The sequence below is a fragment of the Carcharhinus amblyrhynchos genome, chromosome 1 (genome assembly GCF_965287045.1).
Source record: "Carcharhinus amblyrhynchos chromosome 1, sCarAmb.v2.hapA, whole genome shotgun sequence".
In the NCBI taxonomy this organism is placed as follows: domain Eukaryota; kingdom Metazoa; phylum Chordata; class Chondrichthyes; order Carcharhiniformes; family Carcharhinidae; genus Carcharhinus; species Carcharhinus amblyrhynchos.
In genome coordinates this window covers 147,279,805-147,306,771 of record NC_137324.1, presented here as the reverse complement: position 1 = coordinate 147,306,771, position 26,967 = coordinate 147,279,805, and the positions used below count along the sequence as shown (strand labels likewise).

At 42.0% G+C, this 26,967-nt stretch overlaps 1 protein-coding gene across 1 annotated transcript in view; it reads left to right on the top strand.

Moving 5' to 3' along the window:
- Positions 1 to 26,595, top strand: part of LOC145350573 (short transient receptor potential channel 3) — a 151,450-nt gene extending 124,855 nt beyond the window's left edge. The window contains exons 8-12 of the mRNA XM_080199775.1: positions 355 to 550; positions 3,790 to 4,011; positions 11,431 to 11,514; positions 20,394 to 20,469; positions 26,325 to 26,595. Of these exons, the coding sequence (XP_080055901.1) occupies positions 355 to 550; positions 3,790 to 4,011; positions 11,431 to 11,514; positions 20,394 to 20,469; positions 26,325 to 26,479 (733 nt within the window). The 3' untranslated portion in view covers positions 26,480 to 26,595. The remainder of the gene's footprint in view (positions 1 to 354; positions 551 to 3,789; positions 4,012 to 11,430; positions 11,515 to 20,393; positions 20,470 to 26,324) is intronic.
- The last annotated feature ends 372 nt before the right edge of the window (positions 26,596 to 26,967 follow it).

Genomic DNA, 26,967 nt, shown 5'->3' with positions numbered 1-26,967 from the left:
GGGACAGTCTCCATGTGAGCAGGAACATTTGTAAAGGACTCATTTCTAAAAGAATACAAAATACAATATTGTATTTTAGTTTAATGAATGAGTAATAAACAAAGTGCAACTAAGGGGACATTTATAATTGAGTGAACATAATGTTATATTTTTATGTTCAAACATATGGATCGAAAACAAAAGGAAGCCAATTAAACAAAAAATTTAAACAATTCTATCCAGAAAATACTTCTGTGGCCAACTATGTAGTGTGACAATCAGGCCTTACCTTATAGTATTTAAAATTATTAGCAGTTTAATAAAGTATCCTGTCATAATGGCATTTAATAAAATTAAAACTATTGCCTCCCTCAGAGTTGAAGAAAGTTTCAAGACTCTATTCTGGTCAATCTTTGGTTTGTCTGAAGTATCCTCTGTTGTTCTGAAATATGACCACAAATTTATTGAGAACATTGGATATGTTTTATATGGAATATATAACGTCACTATGGTGGTGGTCCTACTCAACATGCTGATTGCCATGATCAACAGCTCATATCAGGAAATTGAGGTAGGCTTTAAAACTTCAGTTTCTTTCTCTATGTTAACCACCTAGATGGGAGGCATTTGTAGAATGGTATTGAAATATTAGGTTTGCAAGGCATGATGTTCTCCCTTTAAGTTTTAAAGTACAGATATCAGGCCATGGACAAGACTCCTTAAAAGGCAGACATGTATGCAATTAACATACAAACATTGCAGCCTGATGAAATCAAGCTGCTGTGACTTAAACTTAATAATAACTGTGGAGAAGGCAGCTTCCAGCAGCTGATCAAAGCAGGAATTGCCAGCTCACCAAGATGACTAAAGTTTATTTATTAGTCACAAGTAAGGCTTACATTACAGGCATCTGGATGGATACATAAATAGGAAAGGAATAGAGGGATATGGACCAAATAGTTTAGTTGGGGCATCATGTTTGGCACAGGCTTGGAGAGCCAAAGGGCTTGTTTGTGTGTTCTTTGTTCTTTGTTCTTTGTTGCCTGATCCCCTCAATCCAGGCTAATGCTGTGGGGACCCAGTTTCAAATCCCATCATGGCAGCTGGTGAAATTTGTATGAAAAACCTAGAATTAAAAGGTCTAATGGATTGTTGAAAAATGCATCTTGTTCACTAATGTCCTTTAGAGAAGGAAATCTGCAAAGAAGTTACTGTGAAATTCCCCTAATCGCCCCACTTCGGTGCCTGTTCGGGTCAATGCACCTAACCAGCATGTCCTTCAAACTGTGGGAGGAAACTGGAGCACCCAGAGGAAACCCATGTAGAAATGAGGAGAACATGCAAACTCCACACAGTGACCCGAGCTGGGAATCAAACTTGGGTACCTGGCACTGCATGAGAGCAGTGCTAACCACTGTGCCACCGTGCCACCACAACTGGCTCTGTTTGCACAATTGGTGGATTAGGAGGGAGTGGAGAGCACCCTCATCTGCCACGTGGCCAACAAGGAAGCTTTTGGTCTTCCTTTATCCTTCCTGATGTCAACCTTCCCATAGCCCTCCCAATTACTGATGCCTCCTTCGGAATGCCAGGGATAGCCCCAACGATGCTTGGTTGCAGCTTCTTGCCCACAGGTCTTACTGTCCATTTGATTAGCTGCTAGAAGGAAGATGGTCCTGTATTATGTTAATGTGGTCCTCTAGTTAAAATCAGGAAGGCCATCACCTTCTTGGTCTTGCTGAATTCTTCAGCCATCTAGTCTCTCCTGAATCCTCCCCAGCTCCCGATTAACATCGGGGCAGTTATGTCCATCACCCTTGAAGCCAGCATTTTGTGTAACTCAGTGTAGATGGACATAGGTTTTGTTGCCAATTTACAGAGAATCAATGTCAAATACTCCCAGACCTGGCAGCACTGCAAAATGCTATCTGATGATGTATCTAGCTTCTGATTTTAAGAGCACCTCCAAACATATCAGTGCCGTTTTGTGTTGGACTGCATTTGGAGTATTGCATGCAGTTCTGGTCACACTACAGGAAGGATATGGAAGCTTTGGAGGAAATGCAAAGAAGGTTCACCAGGATGTTGACTGATCTCGAGGGTGTTGACAATGAGGAGAGGTTGCATAAACTAAGATTGTTTTCACAAGTTCACAAGTTGGAGGCTGAGAGGAGACCTGATAGAGATTTACAAAATTATGAGAGTGGATAGTCAGAGGCCTTTTCCCAGGGTAGGACTGTCAGTAACAAGGGGGCACAAGTTTAAGGTGAGGGGAGGGAAAGTATGAGGGAGATGTGCGGGGTAGGTTTTTGACACAGAGAGTGGTAGGTGCCTGGAATGCACTGCCAGAGGAGGTGGTGGGCATATTAGCAACATTTTAAGAGGCATTTGGATGGGTATATGAATAGGAAAGGGTTAGAGGGAGACGGACCAAGTAGGGGCAGAAGGTTTTTTTTAGTTTAGTTAGGGCATCATGATCGGCACAGGTTTGGAAAGCCAAAGGGCCTGTTCATGTGTTTACTTTTCTTTGTTCTAAGTAGCCTGATCCCCTCAACCCAGGGTAATGCTCTGGGGACCCAGTTTCAAATCCCATCATGGCAGATGTGAAATTTGAATGAAAAACCTGGAATTAAAAAGTCTAATGGATTGTCAAAAAACCCATCTTGTTCACTAATGTTCTTTAGGGAAGGAAATCTGCTGTCCTTACCTCGACTGGCCAACATGTGACCCCTGACCCACAGTAATGTGGTTGATTTTTAAGTGCCCTTAGGCAAGAGGGGTTGGGCAATAAATGTTGGCCTAGCCAGCGACACCCACATCCCATGAAGCAATAAATAAATCTCACTTTGTTTTCAGCCACCTTGGGAGAGCAGCAATAGGTGGACTGGATTTGAACAAGTCAAAGGGGAGTGTCTAACTCCACTGTCTGATCGCACAGTTCAGTTTTCCATGTCTCATTAGAATAGCAGGAAGCTCCAGTGCATACAGGCAGTCACAGTACTATATCAGGCGTCCTGACCAAAAGAGAATAGATACATTGGAACTGGGCGAGTGGCATTGATCAGGGGTGAAGTAATAGCAATCAAGGAGACAGAGTGATAGTGATCAGGGAATTAGAGGTGGTGATCGGCTGGGAAGGGGTTGACAGTACAATGGCAATTAGGAGGAGACAGATTGGTGCCAATCAGGGAAAGCAATGGTGATTAGGGGCTGGGGTGGCAGCAATCAGGAAAGGTGGTGGCAATTGTGTGGAGGTGGAGATATGCCAATTGGGAATATGAGCAATGGAAAGTGGGTGAAGGGGTAACACAGCATGGCAGCTGGGGGGATTTATGGACACCATAGTGAATGGCAGTGATGCTCTGAGGATGGCAAGGGTACAGATATGACAATAGGAAGATGGAGGGATGAAGATTGGTGCAAAGGAGTGGTAGCAATCATAGATTGTGGGAGAAGACCGATAGTGGTCAGGGGGGCAGTGATAGTGGTTGGGAAGCAGGATAACAATTGAGTGGAGAATGAATGGCAACTAAGGGGGCAGTGCTGGTGATCAGTGGCGCAGCACTGGACAGAGAGTAGTGGTGATCAGACTGTGATGGTGATTGAGTAGGGATGGAGATACAATAAATGTTGGGGAGGGAAATATAACTGAAAAGAGTGTCAGCCATTTTATATTTAAATAATTTCATAAATAAACTTTTATTTGCTTCCAATGGACATCTGAACTTAATGAGATTTTTTTAAACATTTTTTGGCATTTTTGTTATCACTGTCATGAAGACCATCTATTTTATTTCTCTTTTCCCCTAGGATGATGCAGATGTTGAATGGAAATTTGCTCGTTCAAAGCTGTGGCTTTTCTACTTTGACCACGGGAAAACCTTGCCCCCTCCATTCAGTCTTATGCCAACTCCAAAATCATGCATCAGTTTAATACTAAGAATCAAGAACTGTCTTTTTGGTCTGTTCAAATGCAGAAGGAAAAGACTGAAGAGAGATGTAGAAATTGGAATGTTGAACTCAAAGTCCAGGGTATGTATTTAAAGGGTTTATATAGCTTTCACCAGCTCAGGGATCCTACAGGGCTTTGCATCAAAGTGCTTTTTAAAATATGTTTATTGAAAATTTTCTTATATTTTACATAGCAAACAAACCCCAATACAGATCCACACAGTGCTCTTATGTACGTTCCAACGCGACTGGGTTCAGGGCTCACCTTGGCCAGGGGACGAGCCGCCAGTACCCCTGGCCTGGTACCTACCCCACCTGAATCCCGTCTAATTTCACCGGGAATGATGGTGATAATATAAAAACAAAAAGACAGAGGAATACCGCTGGAGAGCCAACGGAGTGCCCAAAACAGCCCAAGCTATAAACTAGCGAGTGGAGAGACGAAAGAGAAAAAGAGAGAGAAACAGCAAAGGAGAAAAAAGAGAGTGAGAGGGAAAAGAGAAAAAAGAGAAAAGTTCTCTTGCTGGTCCCCACACCTCAGCAGTGCGGTGGGCATACTCAGGTTAAGGACCAGGGCATGTCCATCAATCAGTGGGGGTGGGAATTCTGTGGGAGCATCCAGGGGCCATCAGATATCTACTCACCCGGCTCCAACTGCAGCGTCCCAACATGCACTATAAATGGTTGCCAGGTTTTATAGAACCTAGCAATGGACCCATGTAAAGTACACCTCATCTTCTCTAGCTTAATGGTATCTACCACCTCCTTCACCCACAGTGAGTGCATCGGGAGTGCAGCTGATAAACACAGCAAAGTACTTTTAAGATGCCATCATTGTTTTTCTGTCAGAAATGCAGCAGCAGATTTGCGCTCAGTAAGCTTCCACAGTCAGAAATGAAGAAATGACAGCATCATATATTTTTTAGCTTTGTTGAAGAGGGAATATTGACCAGGACATCAAAAGGAGCAACCAAGATGAAATAGTGCCATGGAATCTTTTACATCTACCCAAGGGGCAGATGGAACTTCAGTTTAATGTTTCATATGAAACATGGCAACTCCTACAGTGCACCCTCAGTCCTGCCTGAATACATTATTAGCCTATATTATGTGGCCTGCTTCCTGGAGCGGTATTTGAATGTGCAAATCCCTTATACAGATGTAAGAGTGTTCCCAACGTGGCTGACCTAGCAATTTCCTCTAACACTTTAATAGCTGAAGGTGGTTTTCACACTGAGTTGGCTGTTGATAGGTGCACACAGTAAGAAGTCTCACAACACCAGTTTAAAGTCCAACAAGTTTATTTGGTAGCAAAAGCCACTAGCTTTTGGAACGCTGCCCCTTCATCAGCCTATTAGCAGTCAATGAACTAAGAAGTTGGCCTCTGATTGGACAAGCTGGAAATGGAGGCAAAGTCAGTCAGTGGAAAAAATCAGGATGAGAGCAAAGGCGACCAGGGGGCAGAGTGAGGTGGGCCACAGCTACAGCTCAGAAGGGAGGCCATTTCAGAGGCTAGGAAAAGAAGCGGGAAATGGAGGCCGAGAATGGGGAGTGAAGGCTGGAGAAAGGGGAACAAGAGAGATAGAGGGATGGCAGTGTGAATGGGAGGAAGAAAGAGAGGGTAATTGTCGGTAGAAACAAGAGGGATTGGTGGGAGTGTGGGTGAAAAAGAGGAACAAAGAAAAGTACAGTGCAGGAGCAGGTCCTTTGGCCCTCCAAGCCCGTGATGATCATTGTGCCCCAACTAAACTTTAAAAAAAACCTTCTGCCCTTACTCGGTCCATATCCCTCTGTTCCCTCCTTATTCATGTTCCCATCTAGATGCCTCTTAAATGTTGCTAATGTGCCTGCTTTCATCACCTCCTCTGACGGTGCGCCTACCACTCTGCATGATAAACTTCCCCTGCACACCCGTCTTTAACTTTCCCCCTCACACCTTTAACCTGTGCCCCTTGTAATTGACACTTCCACCCTAGGAAAAAGCCTATGACTATCCACCCTGTCTATGCCTCTCATAATTTTGTAGACCTCTATCAAGTCTCCGCCGGCCTGCATCTTTCCAGTGAAAACAATCCTAGTTTATTCAACCTCTTCTCATAGTCAACACCCTCGAGTTCAGGCAACTGTCTCCAAAGCATCCACATCATTCTGGTAGTGTGATGATCAGAACTGCGTGCAATATTCCAAATGTGGCCTAACCAAGATTTTATATAGCTGCAAGAGGATTTCCCAACCCTTGTATGCAATAACCCAGCTGATGAAGGCAAGCTTGTCATATGCCTTCTTAATCACCTTGGCTACCTGTGTTGTCACTTGTAGGGAACTATGGACCCGCACACCCAGATCCCTTTGTATGTTAATGTTCCTAAGGGTTCTGCCATTTACAGTATAATTCACATCCAATTTTGGTCCTCCAAAATGCATCACCTCACATTTGTTCGGATTAAACTCCATCTGTCAGTTCTGTGCCCAAGTCTCCATCTATCTATATATTGTTGTATCCTCTGACAATCCCTGGCACTATCAGCAACTTCACCAATCTTTGTGTCATCAGCAAACTTACTAATCAGATTACCCACATTTTCCTCTAGACCGCTTATATATACTACAAACAACAGAGGTCCCAGCACTGATCCCTGCAGAACTCCACTAACTACACATCTCCATTCTAAAAAATACTCTTCTACCACTATCTCTGTCTTCTATAACCAAGCCAGTTCTGTATCCATGTAGCCAGTCCACCCCAAATCCCATGTGGGACCTTGTCAAACGGCTTACCAAAATCCATATAAACTACATCCATAGCCCTTCCCTCATCAATTATCATAGAGATTTACAAATTACAATTTACAAATTGGAATCAAGCCCTTTGATCCAAATTGTCCATGTCTTTGTCACCTCTTCAAAAACTCTATCAAGAGGGTGAGATATGACCTTCTCCATACAAAACCATGCAACAGTGGATGCCCCAGCCCCGCTCTCTCAGGTACGCATGCACACTCACACACCCCTCTCTCCCTTACACACATCTCTCTCTCCTTCACTCACACCCATCTCTCTCTCCCTCACTCACATATCCACTCCATTTTCTTCCAAATGTGCATCCTGTCCCTCAGTATCTTCTCCAAAAACTTCCCCACCACTGACGTCAGGTCACTGGCCTATAATTTCCTGGATTATCCCTGCTTTCTTTCTTAAACAAGGGAACAAAATTGTCTATTCTCCATTCCTCTGGAACCTTGTCTGTGGTCAAAGAGAATTTGAAGATATCTGTTAAGGTCCCAACTATTTCTCTCCTTGCCTCCTGCAATAATCTGGGATAGATCACATCCGGCCCCATGGACTTGTTTACCTTAATGCAATTTAGGATTCCTAACACTTCCTCCAACAATATACTGACATTCTCTAGAGCATTCATACACCTATCCCTGACCTCAAAATTTAGCATGTCCTTCTCCTTGGTGAAAACTGATACAAAGTACTCATTAAGGATCTCACCCACTTCCTGTGGCTTCACGCATAACTTCCCTCCATTATCCTTGAGTGGGCCTACTCTTTCTCTTGCTATCCTTTTGCTCCTAATATATGCATAAAAAGCCTTGGGATTCTCCCTGACTGTTTGCTAAACACATTTCATGGCCCCTTTTAGCCCTCCTATTTCCGCATTTAAGTTCCTTCCTATTTTCACTCTACTCAAGAGCTTCGTCAGCTTTTAGATGCTTAGAGCTATCATACAGTTCCCTTCTCATTTTGACTAAACTTACAATTTTCCTTGTCATCCATAGTTTCCATTTCTATCCTTCATTTCTGGGGGGGATATGCCTGTCCCGCATATCAAACAACTGACCTTTAAAAGCCTGCCATAAACCAGACATGGATTTGCCCTCAAATAGCCGCTCCCAATCCACATTCCCCAGTTTCTGTTTAATTTGGATATAATTGACCCTTGCCCATGTAAGCACCCTCACCCAAGGGCCACTTTTGTCCTTATCCATGACTACCCAAACTCTAAACATCAATCATCTGGCCTGGCACATTCCTCAATACCAAATCTAGTATGGCCTCTGCTCTGGTTGTATTGTATATACTGTATCAAAAAGCCCTCCTGAATACACCTAACAAATTGCTATCCATCCAAGCCCCTGGCTATAAAGAAGTCCCAGTCAATGCGGGGATAGTTAAAGTCACCCACCACAATTACCCTGCTTTTTTCATATCTTTTCAGTATCTGACTATACACCTGTTTTTCTGTCTCCTATGGGCTGTTGGGAGGTCTATAGTACAATCCCAAAATTGTGATTTCATCCTTCCTATTCCTGAGCTCCATTCATTGTGCATCACTACAAGATTCCTCCAATATCTCCCCCGTCAGCCCAGCTGTGATGTTCTCCCTAATCAATGCAACTCCCCACCCCTTTTGGTTCCCTTCTGTCCTGTCTAAACAACATGCTGGAATGTTATGCTGCCAGTTCTGTCACTCCTTTAACCATGTCTCAGTAATTGCAATAACATCATAACTCCATGCAGTAACCCAGGCTCTCAGTTCATCTGGAGAGTGCGAGTGGGAAAGAGAGAGGTCAGAGAGCGAGTGGGAGAGTGATAGGTAGGGGTGTGGGTGGGAGAAAGAGGGATTGGTGAGAATGTGGGAGGAAAGAAGGGAGAAGGGGAGTGTGGGTGAGAGAGAGGAATAGGTGGGTGTGTGTGGTTGGAAAAGAGAGAGGGAGTATGAGAGGGAGAAAGATAGGTGGGGATGTGGGTGGGAGAGAGCAGGAATAGGTGGGAGTGTGGGTGGGAGAGAGAGGGGTGGAAGAGAGAGAAAGAGAGAAGGGTGTAAGGGAGAGGAAGGTAGATGTGTGAGTGACGGAGAGAGAGTGGGTGTGTGAGTGTGCATGCGTACCTGAGAGAGCGGGGCTGGGCATGCACTGAGATCTTGAGCCTTACAATAAACATCTGTAAGACTCTATCAACCTGCCTTCCGATTACCAAAATCCATGATGACGCTTTGGACAACGTGGACCACTTTCCATACCTTGGAAGTCTACTGTCAATAGGCCAGATTGACAGCGTGCCTGCGCAGCCTTCTGTCACCTGAAGAAGAGAGTGTTTGAAGACCAGGACCTCAGACCTGGCAACGAGCCCACAATCTACAGAGTGGTAGTGATATCTGCTCTCCTGTATAGCTCAAATACATGGACTATGTACAATAGACAAAGAACAATACAGCATAGGAACAGGCCCTTTGGCCACCAAGCCTGCACCGATCATGTGTTCCTAACTAGACCATCCATTTGTATCCCCCTATTCCCAGTCTGTTCATGTGGCTACCTAGATAAGTCTTAAATGATCCTAGCATGTCTGCCTCAACACGTCGCTTGGTAGTGCATTCCAGGCCCCCACCACCCTCTGTGTAAAATACGTCCCCCGCATATCTGTATTGAACCTTGCCCCTCTTACCTTGAACTTGTGACCCCTTGTGTTTGTCATTTCCAACCTGAAAAAAAAGCTTCCAACAGTTCACCCTATCTATGCCCTTCATAATTTTATAAACTTCTATTACGTCACCTGTCAACGTCCATCTTTCCAGGGAGAACAACCTTAGTTTACTCAATCTCGCCTCAAAGCTAAGACCCTCCATACCAGACAACATCCTGGTAAACCTTTTTTGCACTCTCCCCAAAGCCTTCTCGTAGTGTGATGACCAGAACTGGACACAGTATTCCAAATGTGGTCTAACCAACGTTCTATATAACTGCAACATTTTTTGCCAACTCAAACCTAGAGAAGTACGCAGTTCTGGTCGCCTCACTATAGGAAGGACGTAGAAGCTATTGAAAGGGTGCAGAGGAGGTTTACAAGGGTGTTGCCTGGATTGGGAGGCATGCCTTATGAAGATAGGTTGAGGGAGCTGGGACTCTTCTCCCTGGAGAGACGAAGGTTGAAAGGTGACCTGATAGAGGTTTATAAGATGTTGAGAGGAATAGATAGGGTGGATTCTCAGAGGCTATTTCCCCGGGTTGAAATGGTCGCTACGAGAGGACACAGATTTAAGGTGCAGGGAAGCAAGTACAGAGGAAATGTTAGGGGTAAGTTTTTCACTCAGAGGGTGGTGAGTGAATGGAATCGGCTGCCGTCGGTGGTGGTGGAGGTGAACTCGCTGGGGTCTTTTAAAAGACTTCTGGATGAGTATATGGGATCTAATGGGATTGGGGGTTATAGATAGGTCTATGGCTTAGTAGGTATAGAATTGATCAGCGCAACTTGTGGGCCGAAGGGCCTGTTTGTGCTGTAGTGTTCTATGTTCTATGTTAAGTACTGCCAGCGCTACCTCTGCAAGATTCTGCAAATCCATTGGCAGAATAGACACACTGTCAGCATTCTTAATTAGGCCAACATCCCCAGCATCGAAGCATTGATGCTGCTTGATCGGCTTTGCTGGGCAGAACATATCATCCATGTGCCTTACACAAGACCGCTGAAACAAGTGCCCTACTCAGAGCTTTGACACAGCAAGCAAGCCCCTGGAGGGCAGAGGAAATGATTCAAGGACCCTCTTAAAGCCTCTTTTGGAAAAAGTGCACTCGTTTGGAAAAAGTGCAATTTTCCACTGACACCTGAACTCTTTGACCCAATACCACAGGAAAAGCGTTCGGCAAGTAATTGAACACATCTAGTTTCATCGTTGAGAGCAAGCTGAAGCCAAGCTTTGACACCGAAACAAGCGTGTGACAGCTCGGACACCCCCTCCTAAGCCACTGTCTGCCCCACCTGTCACAGAGACTGTTGGTCATGCATTGGACTCCCCATGCACCTGATAACTAATTTTTAGTGTGGAAGCAAGTCATCCTCAACTCCGAGAGACTGCCTAAGTAGAAGTGACTTTTCACCAAAATCCAGTTCAAGAGTTCTTCGGGCATAGATTCTCTGTAATGCAAAAGGAGTTGACTTTATTGTTATATACCTGCTGCTTTGAATAGTTGATAGAAAGAAAACAATTTACACTATACTCACTGATTTTCCCTCTGCACTCTCATACACCCGGTGGCATAGTGGTTAGCACTGCTGCCTCACAGCACCAGGGATCCAGGTTCAATTCTGGCTTGGATCACCGTCTGTGTGGAGTTTGCACATTCTCCCCTTGTCTGCATGGGTTTCCTCCAGGTGCTCTGGTTTCCTTCCACAATCCAAAGATGTGCAGGTTAGGTGCGTTGGCCATGCTAAATTCTCCCTCAGTGTGCCTGAACAGACACCGGAATGTACGACTCAGGAATTTTCACATTATATTGTGACTGTAAGCCTACTTGTGACTAATAAATAAACTTTAAAAGAAACCAGATGAAAATCTCTGTGATTGCTATAGTAATAGAGAAGAGAAAAAGAACTGAAAGGATAGTGAGTTAGTGGAACTCTTTCAAACATCCTGCACAGGTGTGATGGGCCAAATGGCCTTCTTTTGTCCCACAAGATTCTATCTTTTTAAAGATTTGTATTCTGTTTTCCCAGCTGAATCTTTTTGCACAATCAAATCTAAGGATTTCAGAAACCCAAAGTTTCAATAGTATTATAAATCAACCCACAAGGTATCAGGTATGTGCTACATCTGAATATTTTCTGTGCTTTCATTTCTGATTTGTTAAATCTGCTGAATGTGAAATGTTACTATGCAATGACAGGAAAATTGAACTAGATGGCTTGGAATTTTAAAAGCTGTCCTTTATTGTATTTACTTTGTTGTATCTGGGAAAGATTGAAATTGAAAATGTGTATAAAGCTTACAATTTTAATATAAATACTGCCCACAGGTAATTTTTCTCCCACCCCTGCACAAAATAGAAACCCATTATAGCCAATTATTAAATGTGCAAGAATATTTGGTTACAATGGATAAATCTCATTATATAAAAGAATTTGTCAAATGTGATGATTGTCAGAAAGCTGCAAATAGCATCTCTTTTCACATATGGATCACCTCATCTGATTGCTTACCCATGTCCCAAGGAAGTACCAGGAATTGGACAGACATATACAGTCATCAAACCCTGTTTCCTTACTAATCATCAATATTGGATCAAAAAGACTCATACACACAATTAGTCTGCACACAATAGTTTCTGTTCATTAAGGCTTGCCTCCTCATTTCATCCCGCACTTGTGGAGTGGAGTCCCTCGAGTTATATATAACCAATTGACTTTCTGTTATGGATGACAGCAGTTTCACCATGATGATCATTACCTTCATTTCTCAGAGAACTCTATGCACGGCAGTATAGAGAAATTACAACTGAAACAGGCTATTTGGCCCAAATAGTTGTTCTCTGTATTTACTTTGCAAGCAAACAATGTTGGTCATAATCATCCACCCTGTTCCCATATCCTTTAAACTACTTCACTGTATCCAATCTCATGTTGATAGCTTTTGCCTTTGCCGTTAATCCCCAGTGGGGAATTTCTATACCTCATAACTATCTGTGTGAAATTTCTCTTGTCCTCAGTTATTAAATCTAGTCATTAAATAGATTATCACCTCTTTCACTTAGACTGCTAGTGATCAAGTACTTGTGTATCCATCATAAAATTAGTTGATCCCAGATCTGATAAGGAATTTGACTTACATTGAAGGCTTTATATAACAAGGTGCTTTCCTCTATCTTCTATAAATAGTCACTAATTAATGAAGAAATTAGGGAAGTCATATGATGTCGCCACCTGGTCCATTTTAAATCACGACTCATTTTCACTAAATCCTTTCCTCAAGGACAGAGTATATAAATCTGCAGCATATTGTGTTGTGCTAAAGATGTCACCAGAAATCCGAAGAGAACACAGTCTTTGTCACACAGAGCAATACAGAAGATGGAACAATGAGAAAAAAGAGAGCAATTAGGCAAAGGCATGATGCTGTGTGCTGAACTCCAGCATGATTTAATGAGCAGCTGAATGGTATTCATTGTGGATACACCATGTGGAATAGGGAAAATATTTATTAATATAACAGATGCTACATACTGCACCACAAAACCTCTTCTTACGGACAGGACCTCATTAGAATTAGTTTACTCTGTATCCTGCTTAATGACCAAGTAGAATGTGAGGCTAACTGGCTGCTGGGCAGGGAAATCTGTGCTACAAGGCTTTATGGAAAACAAATTGACAAGATTGGGGTCGTAGAATGAGGTAAGGAACTGGAGAAATCGTGAGAGGAAAGGGTGCTAAATAGCATGAAGACAGAGACAGTTTGCAGCAGTATTGCCTGAGGGGGGGGGTGCCAAAGGGGACACATTCATTCTCCTTCTGGCCCATGCTCAGTACTGGAACTGTAGCTCACAACTCCTACCTCCCTTGAGCTGCCACGTTTTCCAAAATGTGGATGTGCCGGCGTTGGACTGGGGTAAACACAGTAAAAAGTCTGACAACACCAGGTTTTAGTCCAACCGATTTATTTGATAGTAAACGCACAAGCTTTCGGGTTAATCCCTTCGTCAGGTGAATGAAGTACTCTCCATTCACCTGACGAAGGGACTAACCCGAAAGCTTGTGCGTTTACTATCAAATAAATCGGTTGGACTAAAACCTGGTGTTGTCAGACTTTTTACCACGTTTTCCAAATCCATGGAAACCCTGGACCATTGCCGTTAAATCCAAATTAATAATAAATTCTGGAGTACAAACCCTCAAGTTAATATTATAATTACTGTTCTGCCTCTTGGGAACGAGCTAGTCATCTGAAACCAAACCCATAACAGTGGAAATGGAAGTAGGCACTTCTGTAGTGGTTTGGGGTTAAGTTTCCCATTTTTAACAACTTAACACTCCATAACGTTGTTCCAACCACCCTGGACGGTTAAAATTACCCCTATTTTCTTTGCTTATGCTAGGTGAAGAAATTTGGACTATTGTTCGCAGAATATGGATTTGTTAATTTTAAGATGTTTATCTGTATTCTACATTTTAGCATTGCTACCTCACAGTGCCAGGAACTGGGTTCAATTGCGGCCTTGGGTGTCTGTCCGTATGGAGTTTACATATTCTTGCTGTGTCTGCAAGAGTTTCCTCCAAGTGCTCAGTTTCCTCCCACAATCCAAAGATGTGTGATAAAGGCAAAAGACTGTGTATGCTGGGATCTGAAAGAAAAACAGAAAAGGCTGGAAAATCTCAGCAGTTCTGACAATATCTGTGGAGGGAGAATAGGCTCTATTCTCTCTCCACAGATGCAGTCAGGCCTGATGTAATTTTCCAGCGTTTTCTGTTTTTATGCCAAAGATGTGCAGGTTAGGTGGACAGGCCATGCTAAATCGTAGAATCCCTACTGCACAGAAGGAGGCCATTTGGCTCATTGAGTCTGTACTGACCACAATCCCACCCAGGCCCAATTCCCGCAACCCCATATATTTACCCTGTTAATCCCCCTAACTCTAGGGTCAATTTAGCATGGCCAATCAACCTAATCAGCACATCTTTGGACTGAGAGAGAAAAGCGGAGCTCCCGAAGGAAACCCACGCAGACATGCAGAGAATGTGTAAACTCCACACAGACAGTGACCCGAGGTTGAAATGACTGGGTCCCTGGTGCTGTGAGGCAGCAGTGCTAACCACTGTGCCACCATGCTGCCCAGATTGCCTCTTAATGTCAGGGGGATCAGCAGGGTAAATACATGAGGTTATAACTGGTTGCCCAACTAATTGAAACCAGTTCCAGAGCCTTGTAAGTTGTGCCTATGAAAATAGAGGTCTCAGAGTGCTGCTCTGTCTGCACAGTGAGTGCTGCCTGACTGAGAGGAATGCTTTTGGAGTTGGATGAACACAAGGGGTTAGGTGAAACAGGCAGCAGAGGCAAAAGCGAGAGTGCTGGTTGGTAAGTGTAATTTTTTCGTTTTGCTCTTGGCATTGTAGTCGTTGTACACTACTGTAGTGTTTCTGTGTAATTTCAGTGGTTTATAGTTTGAAAGGTAGTAAAAGGAGCAGGAAAGAAGGGCCATAGAAAATTGTACATATCTGAAACAAAACACCTTTCAAAACTTTAATTTACAGGTGTAAGACATGACAGAAGAGCTCTAAGCTGTGGTTTGCGCTCCTTGCTCCACGTGGCGGGCTGGGGACAGTTCCAGCCCCCTGGGTCAGCACATGTGCGGGAAGTGTCTCCAGCTACAGCTCCTGGAAGCTCGAGTTTCAGAGCTGGAGCAACGGCTGGAGACACTATGGAGCATCCGCCAGTCAGAGAGTATTGTGGATAGCACGTATAAAGAGGTGGTTTACCCTGTTAATCCCCCGCAGGCTTAGACTCCGCAGGCAGGAAGGGAATGGGTGATCACCAGGCAGAGCAAGAGAGATAGGCAGGCACTGCAGGAATCTCCTGTAATCACTCCCCTGCAAAACAGATGTACCGCTTTGGATACTGTTGAGGAGAATGACCTCTCTAGGGAAAGCAGCAGCGGCCAAACTTGTTGCACCATGGTTGGTTCTGCTGCAGAGGAGAGGGGTAAAAAGTGTGCCAGTGCAATAGTTATGGGGACTCAGTTATAAGGGAAATAGACAGGCATTTGGCAGCAAATGAGACTCTAGGATGGTATGTTGCCTCCCTGGTGCTAGAGTCAAGGATGTCTCAGAGTGGCTGCAGGACATTCTGAAGGGGAAGGGCAAGCAGCTAATGGTTGTGATACACATTGGTGCAAATGACATAGGTAAAAAAAGGGATGAGGTCCTAAAAGCAGAATACAGGGATCTAGGAAGAAACTTAAGAAATCGGACCTCAGAGGTAGTGATCTCAGGATTATGAGTGGTGCCACGTGCTAGCCAGAGTAGAAATGAGAGGATATATCGAACAAATATGTGGTTGAGTAGATGGTGTCAGGGGGAGGGTTTCAGATTCCAGTGGGGGGGGCATTAGGGCCAGTTCTGGGGGAGGTGGGACATGTACAAATTGGACGGGTTACAATTGGCCAGGACTGGGACTGATGTCCTTGAGGGAGTGTTTGCTAGAGTGGTTGGGGAGGGTTTAAACTAATATGCCAGGGGATGGGAACTTATGTAAAGAGTCTGAGAAGGATGGAGCAAGGATAAAATGTGGGGAGAAGGTTTCAACTGCATCAAAAATCAGGAAAAAAGTTAAAAGGAAGGAGAACTCTGGAAATGTTATTAATGAAAGTATTCGAATTCAAAAAGAAGGTACAAAAACTAGCATAAGGGCACTTTATCTGAATGCTCGTAGCATTCAAAACAAGGTACGTAAGTTGACAGCACAAATCACTACGAACGAGTACGATTTGGTGGCCATTACAGAAACATGGTTGCAGGATGGTCACGACTGGGAGTTAAATATCAGGGGTATCAAACTGTTTGGAGGAACCGACAGGAAGGTAAGAGAGGTGGTGTAGCTCAGATATTTAAGGATGACGTCAGGGCGCTGGTGAGAGATGATATAAGTTCCATGGAAAAAAGGTTAAGTCCATTTGGGTGGAAATTAGAAATAGTAAAGAGAAAAAAACACTGATAGGCGTAGTCTTTTAGCCACCAAATAATGACATCGTGGTGGGGCAAGAAATGAACAAAGAAATAACTGATGCATGTAAAACTGGTACAGCAATTATCATGGGGTATTTTAATCTACATATCAAATGGTCAAACCAGGTTAGTCAAGGCAGCCTTGAGGAGGAGTTCCTAGAATGTCTCCGCAATAGCTTCCTTGAACAGTATGTAATGGAACTGTCAAGGGAGCAAGCCATCCTAGATCTGGTCCTGTGTAATGAGACAGGAATGATTAATGATCTTACAGTTCGGGATCCTCTTGGAAGAAGTGATCACAGTATGGTTGAATTTAAAATACTGATGGAGTAAAATCCAATACCAGTGTCTTGTGCTTAAACAAAGGAGACTGCAGTTGGGATGAGGGAGGAGTTGGCTAAGGTAGACTGGGAGCAGAAACTTTATGGTGGGACAATTGAGGAACAGTGGGGGACTTTCAAAGCGATCTTTCACAGTGCTCAGCAAAAATATATACCAGTGATAAAGAAGGACTGTAGAATAGGAAATAATCAGCCATGGATATCTGAGGGAATAAAGGAGGGTTTCAGATTTAAAGAAGAAGCATGCAAAGTGGCAATGATTAGTAGAAACCTTGAGGATTGGGAAATCTTTAAAGGTCAGCAGAAAGCCACAAAAAAGCTATAAAGAAAAGTAAGATGGATTATGACAGTAAACTAGCTCAGAATATAAAAAGAGATAGCAAAGGTTTCTGCAAATATATAAAACAAAAAAGAATGGCTAAAGTAAATATTGGTCCTTTAGAGGATGAGAAGGGGGATGTAATGACTGGAAATGAGAAAATGGCTGAGGTATTTGAACAGATATTTTGTGTCGGTCTTCACAGTGGAAGACACAAATAACGTGCCAAAAATTGATGACAGGAAAACTATGGCAGGTGAGAACCTAGAAATTATCATTATCACGAAAGAGATAGTGTTGGGCAAGTTAATGGGGCTAAAGGAGACAAGTCTCCTGGTCCTGACAGAATGCATCCCAGGGTACTAAAAGAGATGCAGGAGAAAAGTAAATGCCCTAGTGATAATTTACCAAATTTCATTGGATTATGGGGTGATTCCCACAGATTGAAAAACAGCAAATGTGACGCCACTGTTTAAAAAGGGAGGTAGACGAAAGGCAGGTAACTATATGCTGGTTAGCTTAACTTTTGTAGTAGGGAAAATGCTTGCGTCTATCATCAAGGAAGAAATAGCAAGATGTGGATATAAATTGTCCCATTGCTAAGATGCAGCATGGGTTCATGAAGGGAACTTCATATTTGACTAATTTGGTGGAATTCTTTGAGAACATTACATGTGCAGTGGACAATGAGGAACCTGTGGATGTCGTGTATCTGGATTTCCAGAAGGTATTTGACAAGGTGCCACACCAAAGACTGCTACATAAGATAAAGGTGCATCGTGTTACGGGTAATGTATTAGCATGGATAGAGGACTGGTTAACAAACAGAAAGCAAAGAGTGGGGGTAAATAGGTGTTGTTCTGGTTGGCAATCAGTGACTAGTGGTGTGCCTCAAGGATCAGTGTTGGGACTGCAATTGTTTACGATTTACATAAATGATTTGGAGTTGGGGACCAAGTGTAATGTGTCAAAATTCGCGGATAACACTCAGATGGGTGGCAGTGCAAAGCATGCAAAGGACGCTGAAAGTCTGCAAAGGGATATAGACAGTTTAAGTGAGTGGGCGAGGGTCTGGCAAATGGAATACAATGTTGGTAAATGTGAGGTCATCCATTTTCGTAGGAATAACAGCAAAATGGACTATTATTTAAATGGTAAAATATTGCAGCAATTGTCCTTGTGTAGGAATCTCGAGTTGGTTTGCAGGTGCAGCAGGTAATTAAGAAGAAAAATGGAATTTTGTCCTTCATTGCAAGAGGGATGGAGTTTAAAAACAGCGAGGTTATGTTGCAGCTGTATAAGATGCTGGTAAGGCCATACCTTGAGTACTGTGTACAGTTTGGTCTCCTTACTTGAGAAAGGATATACTGGCACTGGAGGGGGTGCAGAGGAGATTCATTAGGTTGATTCCAGAGTTGAGAGAGTTGGCTTATGAGGAGAGACTGAATAGACTGGGGCTACACTCATTGGAATTCAGAAGAATGAGGGGAAATCTTATAGAAACATATAAGATTATTTTGGGAATAGATAGGATAGAGGCAGGAAATTTGGTTCTACTGGCAGGTGAAACTAGAATTAGGAGGCGTGGCCTCAAAATAAGGGGCAGCAGATTTAGGACTGAGTTGAGGAGGAACTTCTTCATACCAAGAGTTGTGAATCTGTGGAATTCCCTGCCCAGTGAAGCAGTTAAGGATATCTCATCGAATGTTTTTAAGGCAAGGATAGATACATTTTCAAAAATAAAGGAATTAAAGATTATGGTGAGTAGGTGGGTAAGTGGGTCTGAGGCCACAAAAAGATCAGCCATGATCTTATTGAATGGCGGAGCAGACGTGAGGGGCCAGATGGCCTACTCCTGCTCCTAGTTCTATGTTCTTATGTTCTTACGTACAGGGATAGGGCCTGGATGGGATTGTTGTCGGTGTAGGCTCAATGGGCTGAATGGCCTCCTTCTTCGCTATAGGGATTCTATGATTTAAGTACCACACAAATAACCTATCCATTTATAAATAAGAAATAAACTTCTATTCATACAAAACCTTATTATATCCCAATTTTGAAAGTTGGTCACTGTTGTTACGTTGTCAAAGGAAATTGATTAACTTAAATGCCAAAAATCTTTTAACGTCCTCCCAAATAGGTAGACACAACTCAGGTTTAATGTCTCATCCATATGCCATCCTCAGTGCTGAACAGAAACATTTTGTGATTAAGTCCTGCAGTGGGACTTGAGGCTGCAATCTTTTACATCAGAGTCAAGAGTGCTAGAAAATGAGCCAAGCTGGCAATTGAAGTTGCTGATTTCCTGTCATACTTCAAATGCCATGTTTTATGTAAAATATCAACACATCACAATCTTCAAAAAGTACGTGGAGAGAAAGAAAGCCAATTATTTTCTACTATATTTTCTGGCCTTGAAATAATCTGAAGGGGAACTGGGATGATGATGAGGAGAGGAGCCAATCAGCTGTCAATCTGGAAAAACCTCCACCAACAAAAATAATCAGATTTCAATCAATCTCAAAAGTCACAGTGGTGCTAGACAAACAGGCTGTCTAGACAAACATTACAACATCAAACTGATCCAGGATTATTTTAGAAGGCGATGAATTAACACACTCAAGTCTTGCAATGCTCAAAATATCTTGACCTCAGTGATCCTCCTGCACCAGAATAAAACATTTTCCTCAAGCTATTAGCTTTATTTTTGTACTGAGACATCTGAGATTTGGGTTTTTGAAAAGGGCAATAAATACCATCATAGGTGCAATATATTATCCCACTATACAACTTGCCCAATTATTATCTTAATTGATTTAATGCTTACTAATCAAATCCCTGCAATGCATTTTGAATTCAATACAGCGAATGTAACAGTTGAAATTTTCCAGGTTTGTGAGGAATACAACAGGATTTTCAGAAAGTGTGACATTATGAAACAATTTGCAATTGTCACCCTGTAAACACCTCATCAAATCTGTGCTGGCCAAACACAAACATACTCTGTGGAGAAAGTAGGATCTATGTGTGCCATATAGCTGCTGTAAAGTGTTCAAATTAACAAGATGATTTTTGATGAATAAAACAATTCACATATTTCCATGTTTTTGATGCTAATTGGTTCAGTGTAAACAGGTAGTGTATTTATGTGTGAGTAGTATTTATAGAGCCCCATTAACACTTGATTCAGAACATTTAAATGTATTCATTGTAATTTATATACAATAATGCTTGTTATAAACAAGATCACCTATTTATAGGAATGTTCTTAGATGCTCTTGTTTTAATTATATCCTTGTCTTTCGTAGCAAATAATGAAACGACTGATTAAACGGTATGTCTTGAAAGCACAAGTTGATAAAGAAAATGATGAAGTTAATGAAGGTAAGGTTCAACAACATTCAGGTAGATTATTGAGCAATATATATGTCACAAATTATTCCCTTGTAAAAGGGTCTCTATTACTTCCCAGGAAAATGATATGATCTGAGAAATGTTTATGGAATACAAATATTCCTGCAAAGTATCTGTTTCTTTCTATCCCACAGCTCACATAGGAGACCATAGACGTACTGGATACTAGCATTCTCAGCATGCTCTGTTACCAAACCCCCCCCCCCCCCCCCCCCCCACACACACACACACACACACACACACACACACACACACACAGCATAAAAAATGATATTGGTTTTGCATTACCTATGTTTTGAAATTCCTTTTTTGCATTAATAATTGTATTGGGCAAAAATCTTCTGTTTTTAATGCATGAATCAGACAACACGTTCAGGAAAAGAAGAAATGTGGCATGAACTGCAAATTTCCATAATTTACTCATTGATTTACATTACTCTGCCATTTGCTTTGCACAAGCAGCAGCTCACCCTCAACCTTCCTTTTTTTTTTAGAAAACATGGTTAAACAGAATCACAGGATTGCCAATTAGCTTTTAACAACAAAGAAAAATTATTACACATCAAAAGTTTGATTCCCCACTTATCTTCACAAATGTACACTGAGGTTAAGAATAACACACAGTCCCTGTAACCCAACAAGCTCACTGTGGTTAGACTTTGAAACCAGGTGGTAGATGTTACCCAACCAGACTTATGTGGATTTCTCCTCAAATTTCTGTAGATGATTGTCAAACAAAGATTTCCAAACTGCACTCTCAAAAGACATACCTTAGAATCGTTCTACAAACAATGCTTTCCCTCAACTATTTTCCACAAGGAATCCCTCCAGGATTTCCAACTCTTCTTTCAGCATTCCTTTGCCTTGAATGGCCATGAGTATTCAAGCTTCCACACACAATCTCTTGGGTACTTAGTTCCTAACAGAATACTATTGCTCCAAAGTCTGGAATAAGGATACCAACCTTATGATTGCTTCAGATATCAGACTTTTCTCTTCACTTTCACCCAGTCTTCCCTTTCCAGTTCTGTCTTTAACTTCAATAAACAGTACCCTGTTCTAATTCCAGTTCCTCTTTGATCCTTTGACTTCATTTCCTTAAGTTCCTCTTTTAAGAACATAAGAACATAAGAAATAGGAGCAGGAGTAGGCCATCTAGCCCTTCGAGCCTGCCCCGCCATTCAATAAGATCATGGCTGATCTGTCGTGGCTCAGTTCCACTTTCCCGCCCTCTCCCCATAACCCTTAATCCCCTCGCTTATCAAAAACCCATCAACCCGCATCTTAAAAATATTTAGCAAGGCAGCCTCCACCACTTCAACGGGCAGAGAATTCCAGAGATTCACCACCCTTTGAGTGAAGAAGTTCCTCCTCAACTCTGTTCTAAACCGCCCCCCCTTTATCTTGAGGCTGTGCCCCCTAGTCCTACTGTCCTTTCTGAGCGGGAAGAGTCTCTCCACCACTATCCTATCCATCCCATTCATCATCTTATACGTCTCAATGAGATCTCCCCTCATTCTTCTAAACTCTAACGAGTACAAGCCTAGTTTATTCAGCCTCTCCTCATAGCTCAACCCCCTCAACTCCAGTATCAGCCTAGTAAACTTCCTCTGCACTCCCTCCAAGGCCAAAATATCCTTGCGTAAGTGCAGCGCCCAAAACTGCACACAGTACTCCAGCTGCGGCCTCACCAGTGCCCTATACAGCCGCAGCAAGACCTCCCTACTTTTATATTCAATCCCCCTCGCTATGAAGGCCAGCATCCCATTCGCCTTCCTGCTGCACCTGCAGGCTGGGTTTTTGCAACTCATGCACAAGGACCCCGAGGTCCCTCTGCACTGTCGCCTGCTGCAGTTTTTCGCCACGTAAGTAATAGTCCTTCCTACCATTATTCCTACCAAAGTGGACCACCTCGCACTTGCCAACATTAAATTCCATTTGCCAGTTCTTGGCCCACTCGCCCAGCCTATCTAGATCCTTCTGCAGACTCTCCACACCCTCCGCGCAATTTGCCATTCCACCAATCTTGGTGTCATCAGCAAATTTCGACACCATACACTCGGTTCCCTCCTCCAGATCATCTATATAAATGGTAAATAGCTGAGGCCCCAGCACCGACCCCTGGGGTACTCCACTAGTCACCAACCGCCAATCCGAATAGCACCCATTGACCCCCACTCTCTGCCTCCTATTTGACAACCAATCCTCTATCCACGCTAACACCCTACCCCCAACTCCATGTCCCCTTACCTTCTGCAATAACCTCTTGTGAGGCACCTTGTCAAACGCCTTCTGAAAATCAAGAAAGACCACATCCACCGGCTCTCCTCTATCCACCGCCCTTGGTTTGTAGTGCCAGCTGTCCTTTAGCTTGTGGGACTTGCATTCTTGCTTATCACTCCATTGTTCTGCTTTTGATAATGACAGAGCTAAGAGAGCTGTTCTCTCTCTAGTTGCTAAGCTCCTTTTGCCTGGGTTCAGTTAAATTAAAAACCCAGGGGTGGGATTTTCCTCCCCTCCTGCGCTTTTCGATGGTGACAGAAGGTGCATTGCTTGTTGGCAACGTGATCTTATGCTGCTGCCATTGGAAATGGAGTTTCCCATTGAATACACTCCTCACCGCTGGGAAACCTGCAAAATCAGTGAACCATAGGATCCCACCAGTGTAAATGACAGCAAAATTTTAGCTCAGGTTTCTTTCCTGAAGGTGGCCCCTAGTTACTAAGCAACAACTCTCCCCAAACTCTTGTTTACCTTTCATGCCACAAACTCCCTTAATACAACAGGAGTGTATTTTAAAATGAAACCAAAAGCCCTCATCCATGGAAAGACCTTTGTTTAACATAGGTCTAACTAAAGTTTTACCCTTTCTTACACAGAAATACTAAATTAATGTCACTTAAATCTAGGCTTTATTTCTAACACCCGAGAACAAAAACATAGATCATATAAAACTTCCTGACACGTGGCAATGCCTCAATCAATCAGTCTATTTGCCAACAAATCACTATGTTTTTCTCAGTAAGTATAAATTGTTACTCGCTTTGAAATTTGGCATTCTTTCACCTGTCTTGATGAACGCAAAACAAAAAAAACTTGGGAATATGACTCTTTTTTCAGCAACACTCATGTTCTCCACTGCCAATACTTTCTCACAATAAACCAGACAATGAGGGGTAAAGATCAATTACCAGTTTCCGCTCTTGATCATTAAACTCCTACTGCGAAGTATTCTTGTAGAATCAGAAAAGGAAAACCGCAGTGCAGTTCAAGATTGTATAACTTTCTAACACTATTGTCCAAGCTTACACATTATTAACTGTTACAAGGGGATGGAAAATAAAGACATCCATTGAATTATAGCTTAGCAGATGTTATTATCTTCAGAAGTGAGAAAATTGGTAGAAAATGGCTATGATATAAGTAATACACTTCAATGGTTCCAATGATTTGATAAACTTGGAAGTGTGAACCTTCGGGAAGAAGCATTGATTCAGGGACAGGCTTCAATGGGCTGAATGGCCTTCTTGACATAACTTTTATTTTAGATTCTTATCACAGTTGATCTTGATTGTGCCGCAGTCAACAAACAACATTTGCAGAACCATATCTGGCTCTCTTATCCGGGAGATCAAATCAAAGACTCTATTTTTGGTGGCTCTGTGACTGCCACAAGGATGAGAAACATAATGTAAACTCAGGGACCTGACTCATGGAAACAACAATATAAGAAGAGTGTTACTGCCCTTTTATTTCTCTCCAATTGAAAAGCAGTTCTCTATGAATTAGAAAAACCTCTCCTTTTTTAAATTGTCGTCATATAAAGGAAGGAAGAACTTGGTTTTATGTAGTATCTTTCACAACCATAGGATGTCCCAAAGGTCAATTGAATTATTTTTAAATACAGCAGTTAATTTGTACACAGTAAAGTCCCACGTACACCAATGATCATTCAAACTGTTTTTAGTGGTGTCAATTGAGGGACGCTGCTCGTCTTTCATTGTTGAAGATGATCATGACAGTTTCAGATACAAAGTTTTCCAAGGTGACCAATCTGTCCGATTTGAGCATGAAAAGATCTGTTCCAAGTTCAATACACCTGTATTGTTGGTCTGGAGGAGGTGCTAGTGACTCTGGACTTCTGAAGCTCAGTGGCCAGAAAAATTCTATTCTGTTTGTAGGAGTTGGCACTTCTGTTGTTGAAACTATGTCATGTAGAACATAGTTATCCTATCTCCCTTTAAGTGTTTTTTCTAGCTTCCATGTGAACATTTCCTTTCAATTAGCTCCCTTTAGGAGAGTTTTGTTGGCAAGCACTCATCAGACATTCCGACAGCATATCATGCCCATCTTATCTGGTTGCAAGAACATTAGGAGAACTTTCCTGCTTTTCTTCATATAGTGCCAGCGGAAGTCTCAGCCTAGTTTATGTACCAAAGCTTCCAGAAATCTTGAGCCCAAGAGAAATCTTGGTGCAGAGATAAGGGTGCAATCACTGAACCAAGGTCTTCAAAAGAAATAAAGGTTTGGACTTGGGAGTCAAAAAACCAAAGTGTCATGATTAAATGCCCTAATCCCAAATTATAACTCCCGTCTTCAAGGCTATATTTTATCTCTTATATTTCATAGCATCTTGTTGCCATGTGAGTAAACTCTAAAGCACATTTACACCTGTAGTTGCCCAATGGTCTGTATTGTTTAGTAAGTAGCTTTGAAAGATGATTTCACAGGATGGCAGAAGTTATGATTCCTGTAGGCACCAATTTTTATAAAGTGATGAATTCCCCAAACAACCCAATGGATAGACAAGATTTTGCTTTTTAAAACTTTTCTACCATAACAATCAAACCAAAATTCAAATGCTAATTAATAAGGCAAACAATACTTTAATCAGAAATGTAAATTTTATAGAGAACATTCGTAAGGTTTTTTTCCAGCTCTGCAGCAAAGTTTCACCATACCTCACCACGCTGGGTTGAATCTTTCAATGGTCTTTGCCAACTACCCCACTCCATCCAATTTTTCTAGACATTATTTTCACCAAAAAGGCATACTTTTGTCAAGTCTTCTCTCCCCCCAGTCACCTCAGTCCCACCAGCATGGAATCCCACAGACTTCTTCATCTGACATTTTGAATAAGCATAATGAAACAGTTTATTTGGCTACTGTAAAACTGCCTTTTTCAGAGAGTTGCTTTTGCCCTATCCACTTTTCCACTGACAGACAACCCCTTTTCTGGGAGAAGTTCATTTCTTCTGCCAGAAGAGCTCCTTTAACAGCGTCTTTGTTTCTGTCCAGCTGCAACAGAACATCAGCTGAATATTGATATCCCAATTATTTTAATGTTTGTTTTTTCTTTAGCTACCTCTCATTTCCGTAGCAACCTGAGTTACATGAGAGCTTCTCACAAGTCTAATGACAGTAATGTCCCAGAGGCCAACTTAGTTTCACTTTTGAACATTTCAGATCAAAAGCATCTTGCAAAGTTTAGTGTTCATAACATATATTAAAGATGCGCTCAAATGTATAGACAAAGTCATTCTTTTACTCCCAGTTTAAATGAAATGTAGATTGATGGGAGGAATGATAAGGAATAAATAGGAATTGTCAGAAGATGAAGAATACATCACTGCCAACTGCAACAGAGTGAAGACAATTTGCTTCTAATGATATAACTTTCAAAAGCCTTTTCTTCAAGTCAGTACTTCCTATCTTGTCATTTCATGCTCTTTTCAAATTATATTTTATAAATCACAGCATCTTAAATCAATATGTGTTCCCATGGTGTTAATATTTTTACTGATGTTTACCATGTTATTTCCCAGGTGAACTAAAAGAAATTAAACAGGATATCTCCAGCCTTCGATACGAACTTCTAGAAGACAAGTCTCAAGCAACTGAGGAGCTGGCTTTCCTCATTCAAAAACTTGGTGAAAAACTTAATACCTGTCTGACAAAACAAAAAACACCGGTGACTTAAACTGAAAATGGACTTTACATTTATCAATGTATAGAAACAGCACAATTTAATGCAATAATGTTTATAAATGATAAATTTGAAAGTCAGTATATTGAGCATTTAGCATCTCTAGTACAAAATAGGTAATTACTGTACTAATAATAAACTTGTAATTCATGTAGAGCAGTGAGAAATACCTTATCTTTACAATTTACAGAATTTTGGATTGTGTAGAATTCAATTTGTAGCATTTTATAAGAAGTTAATATCATGACTAAAGAACTAGAATACAAAACAAACAGTATTCCCACTTATAGCTCTTTGAAGGTCATTTTGACTATTTTGTGATCATATCAGAGGTCGTTAGCTACTTTATTTATACTGAAATTTCAAATGTAATTTAGCTATGTGCTAGTATACAGATTACTTAGTTCACTCTCTCTTTAATGATGTTCTATACCAAACATATGGCAGTCACTGAACTGTAATACCAATAGATAAGTATTTGA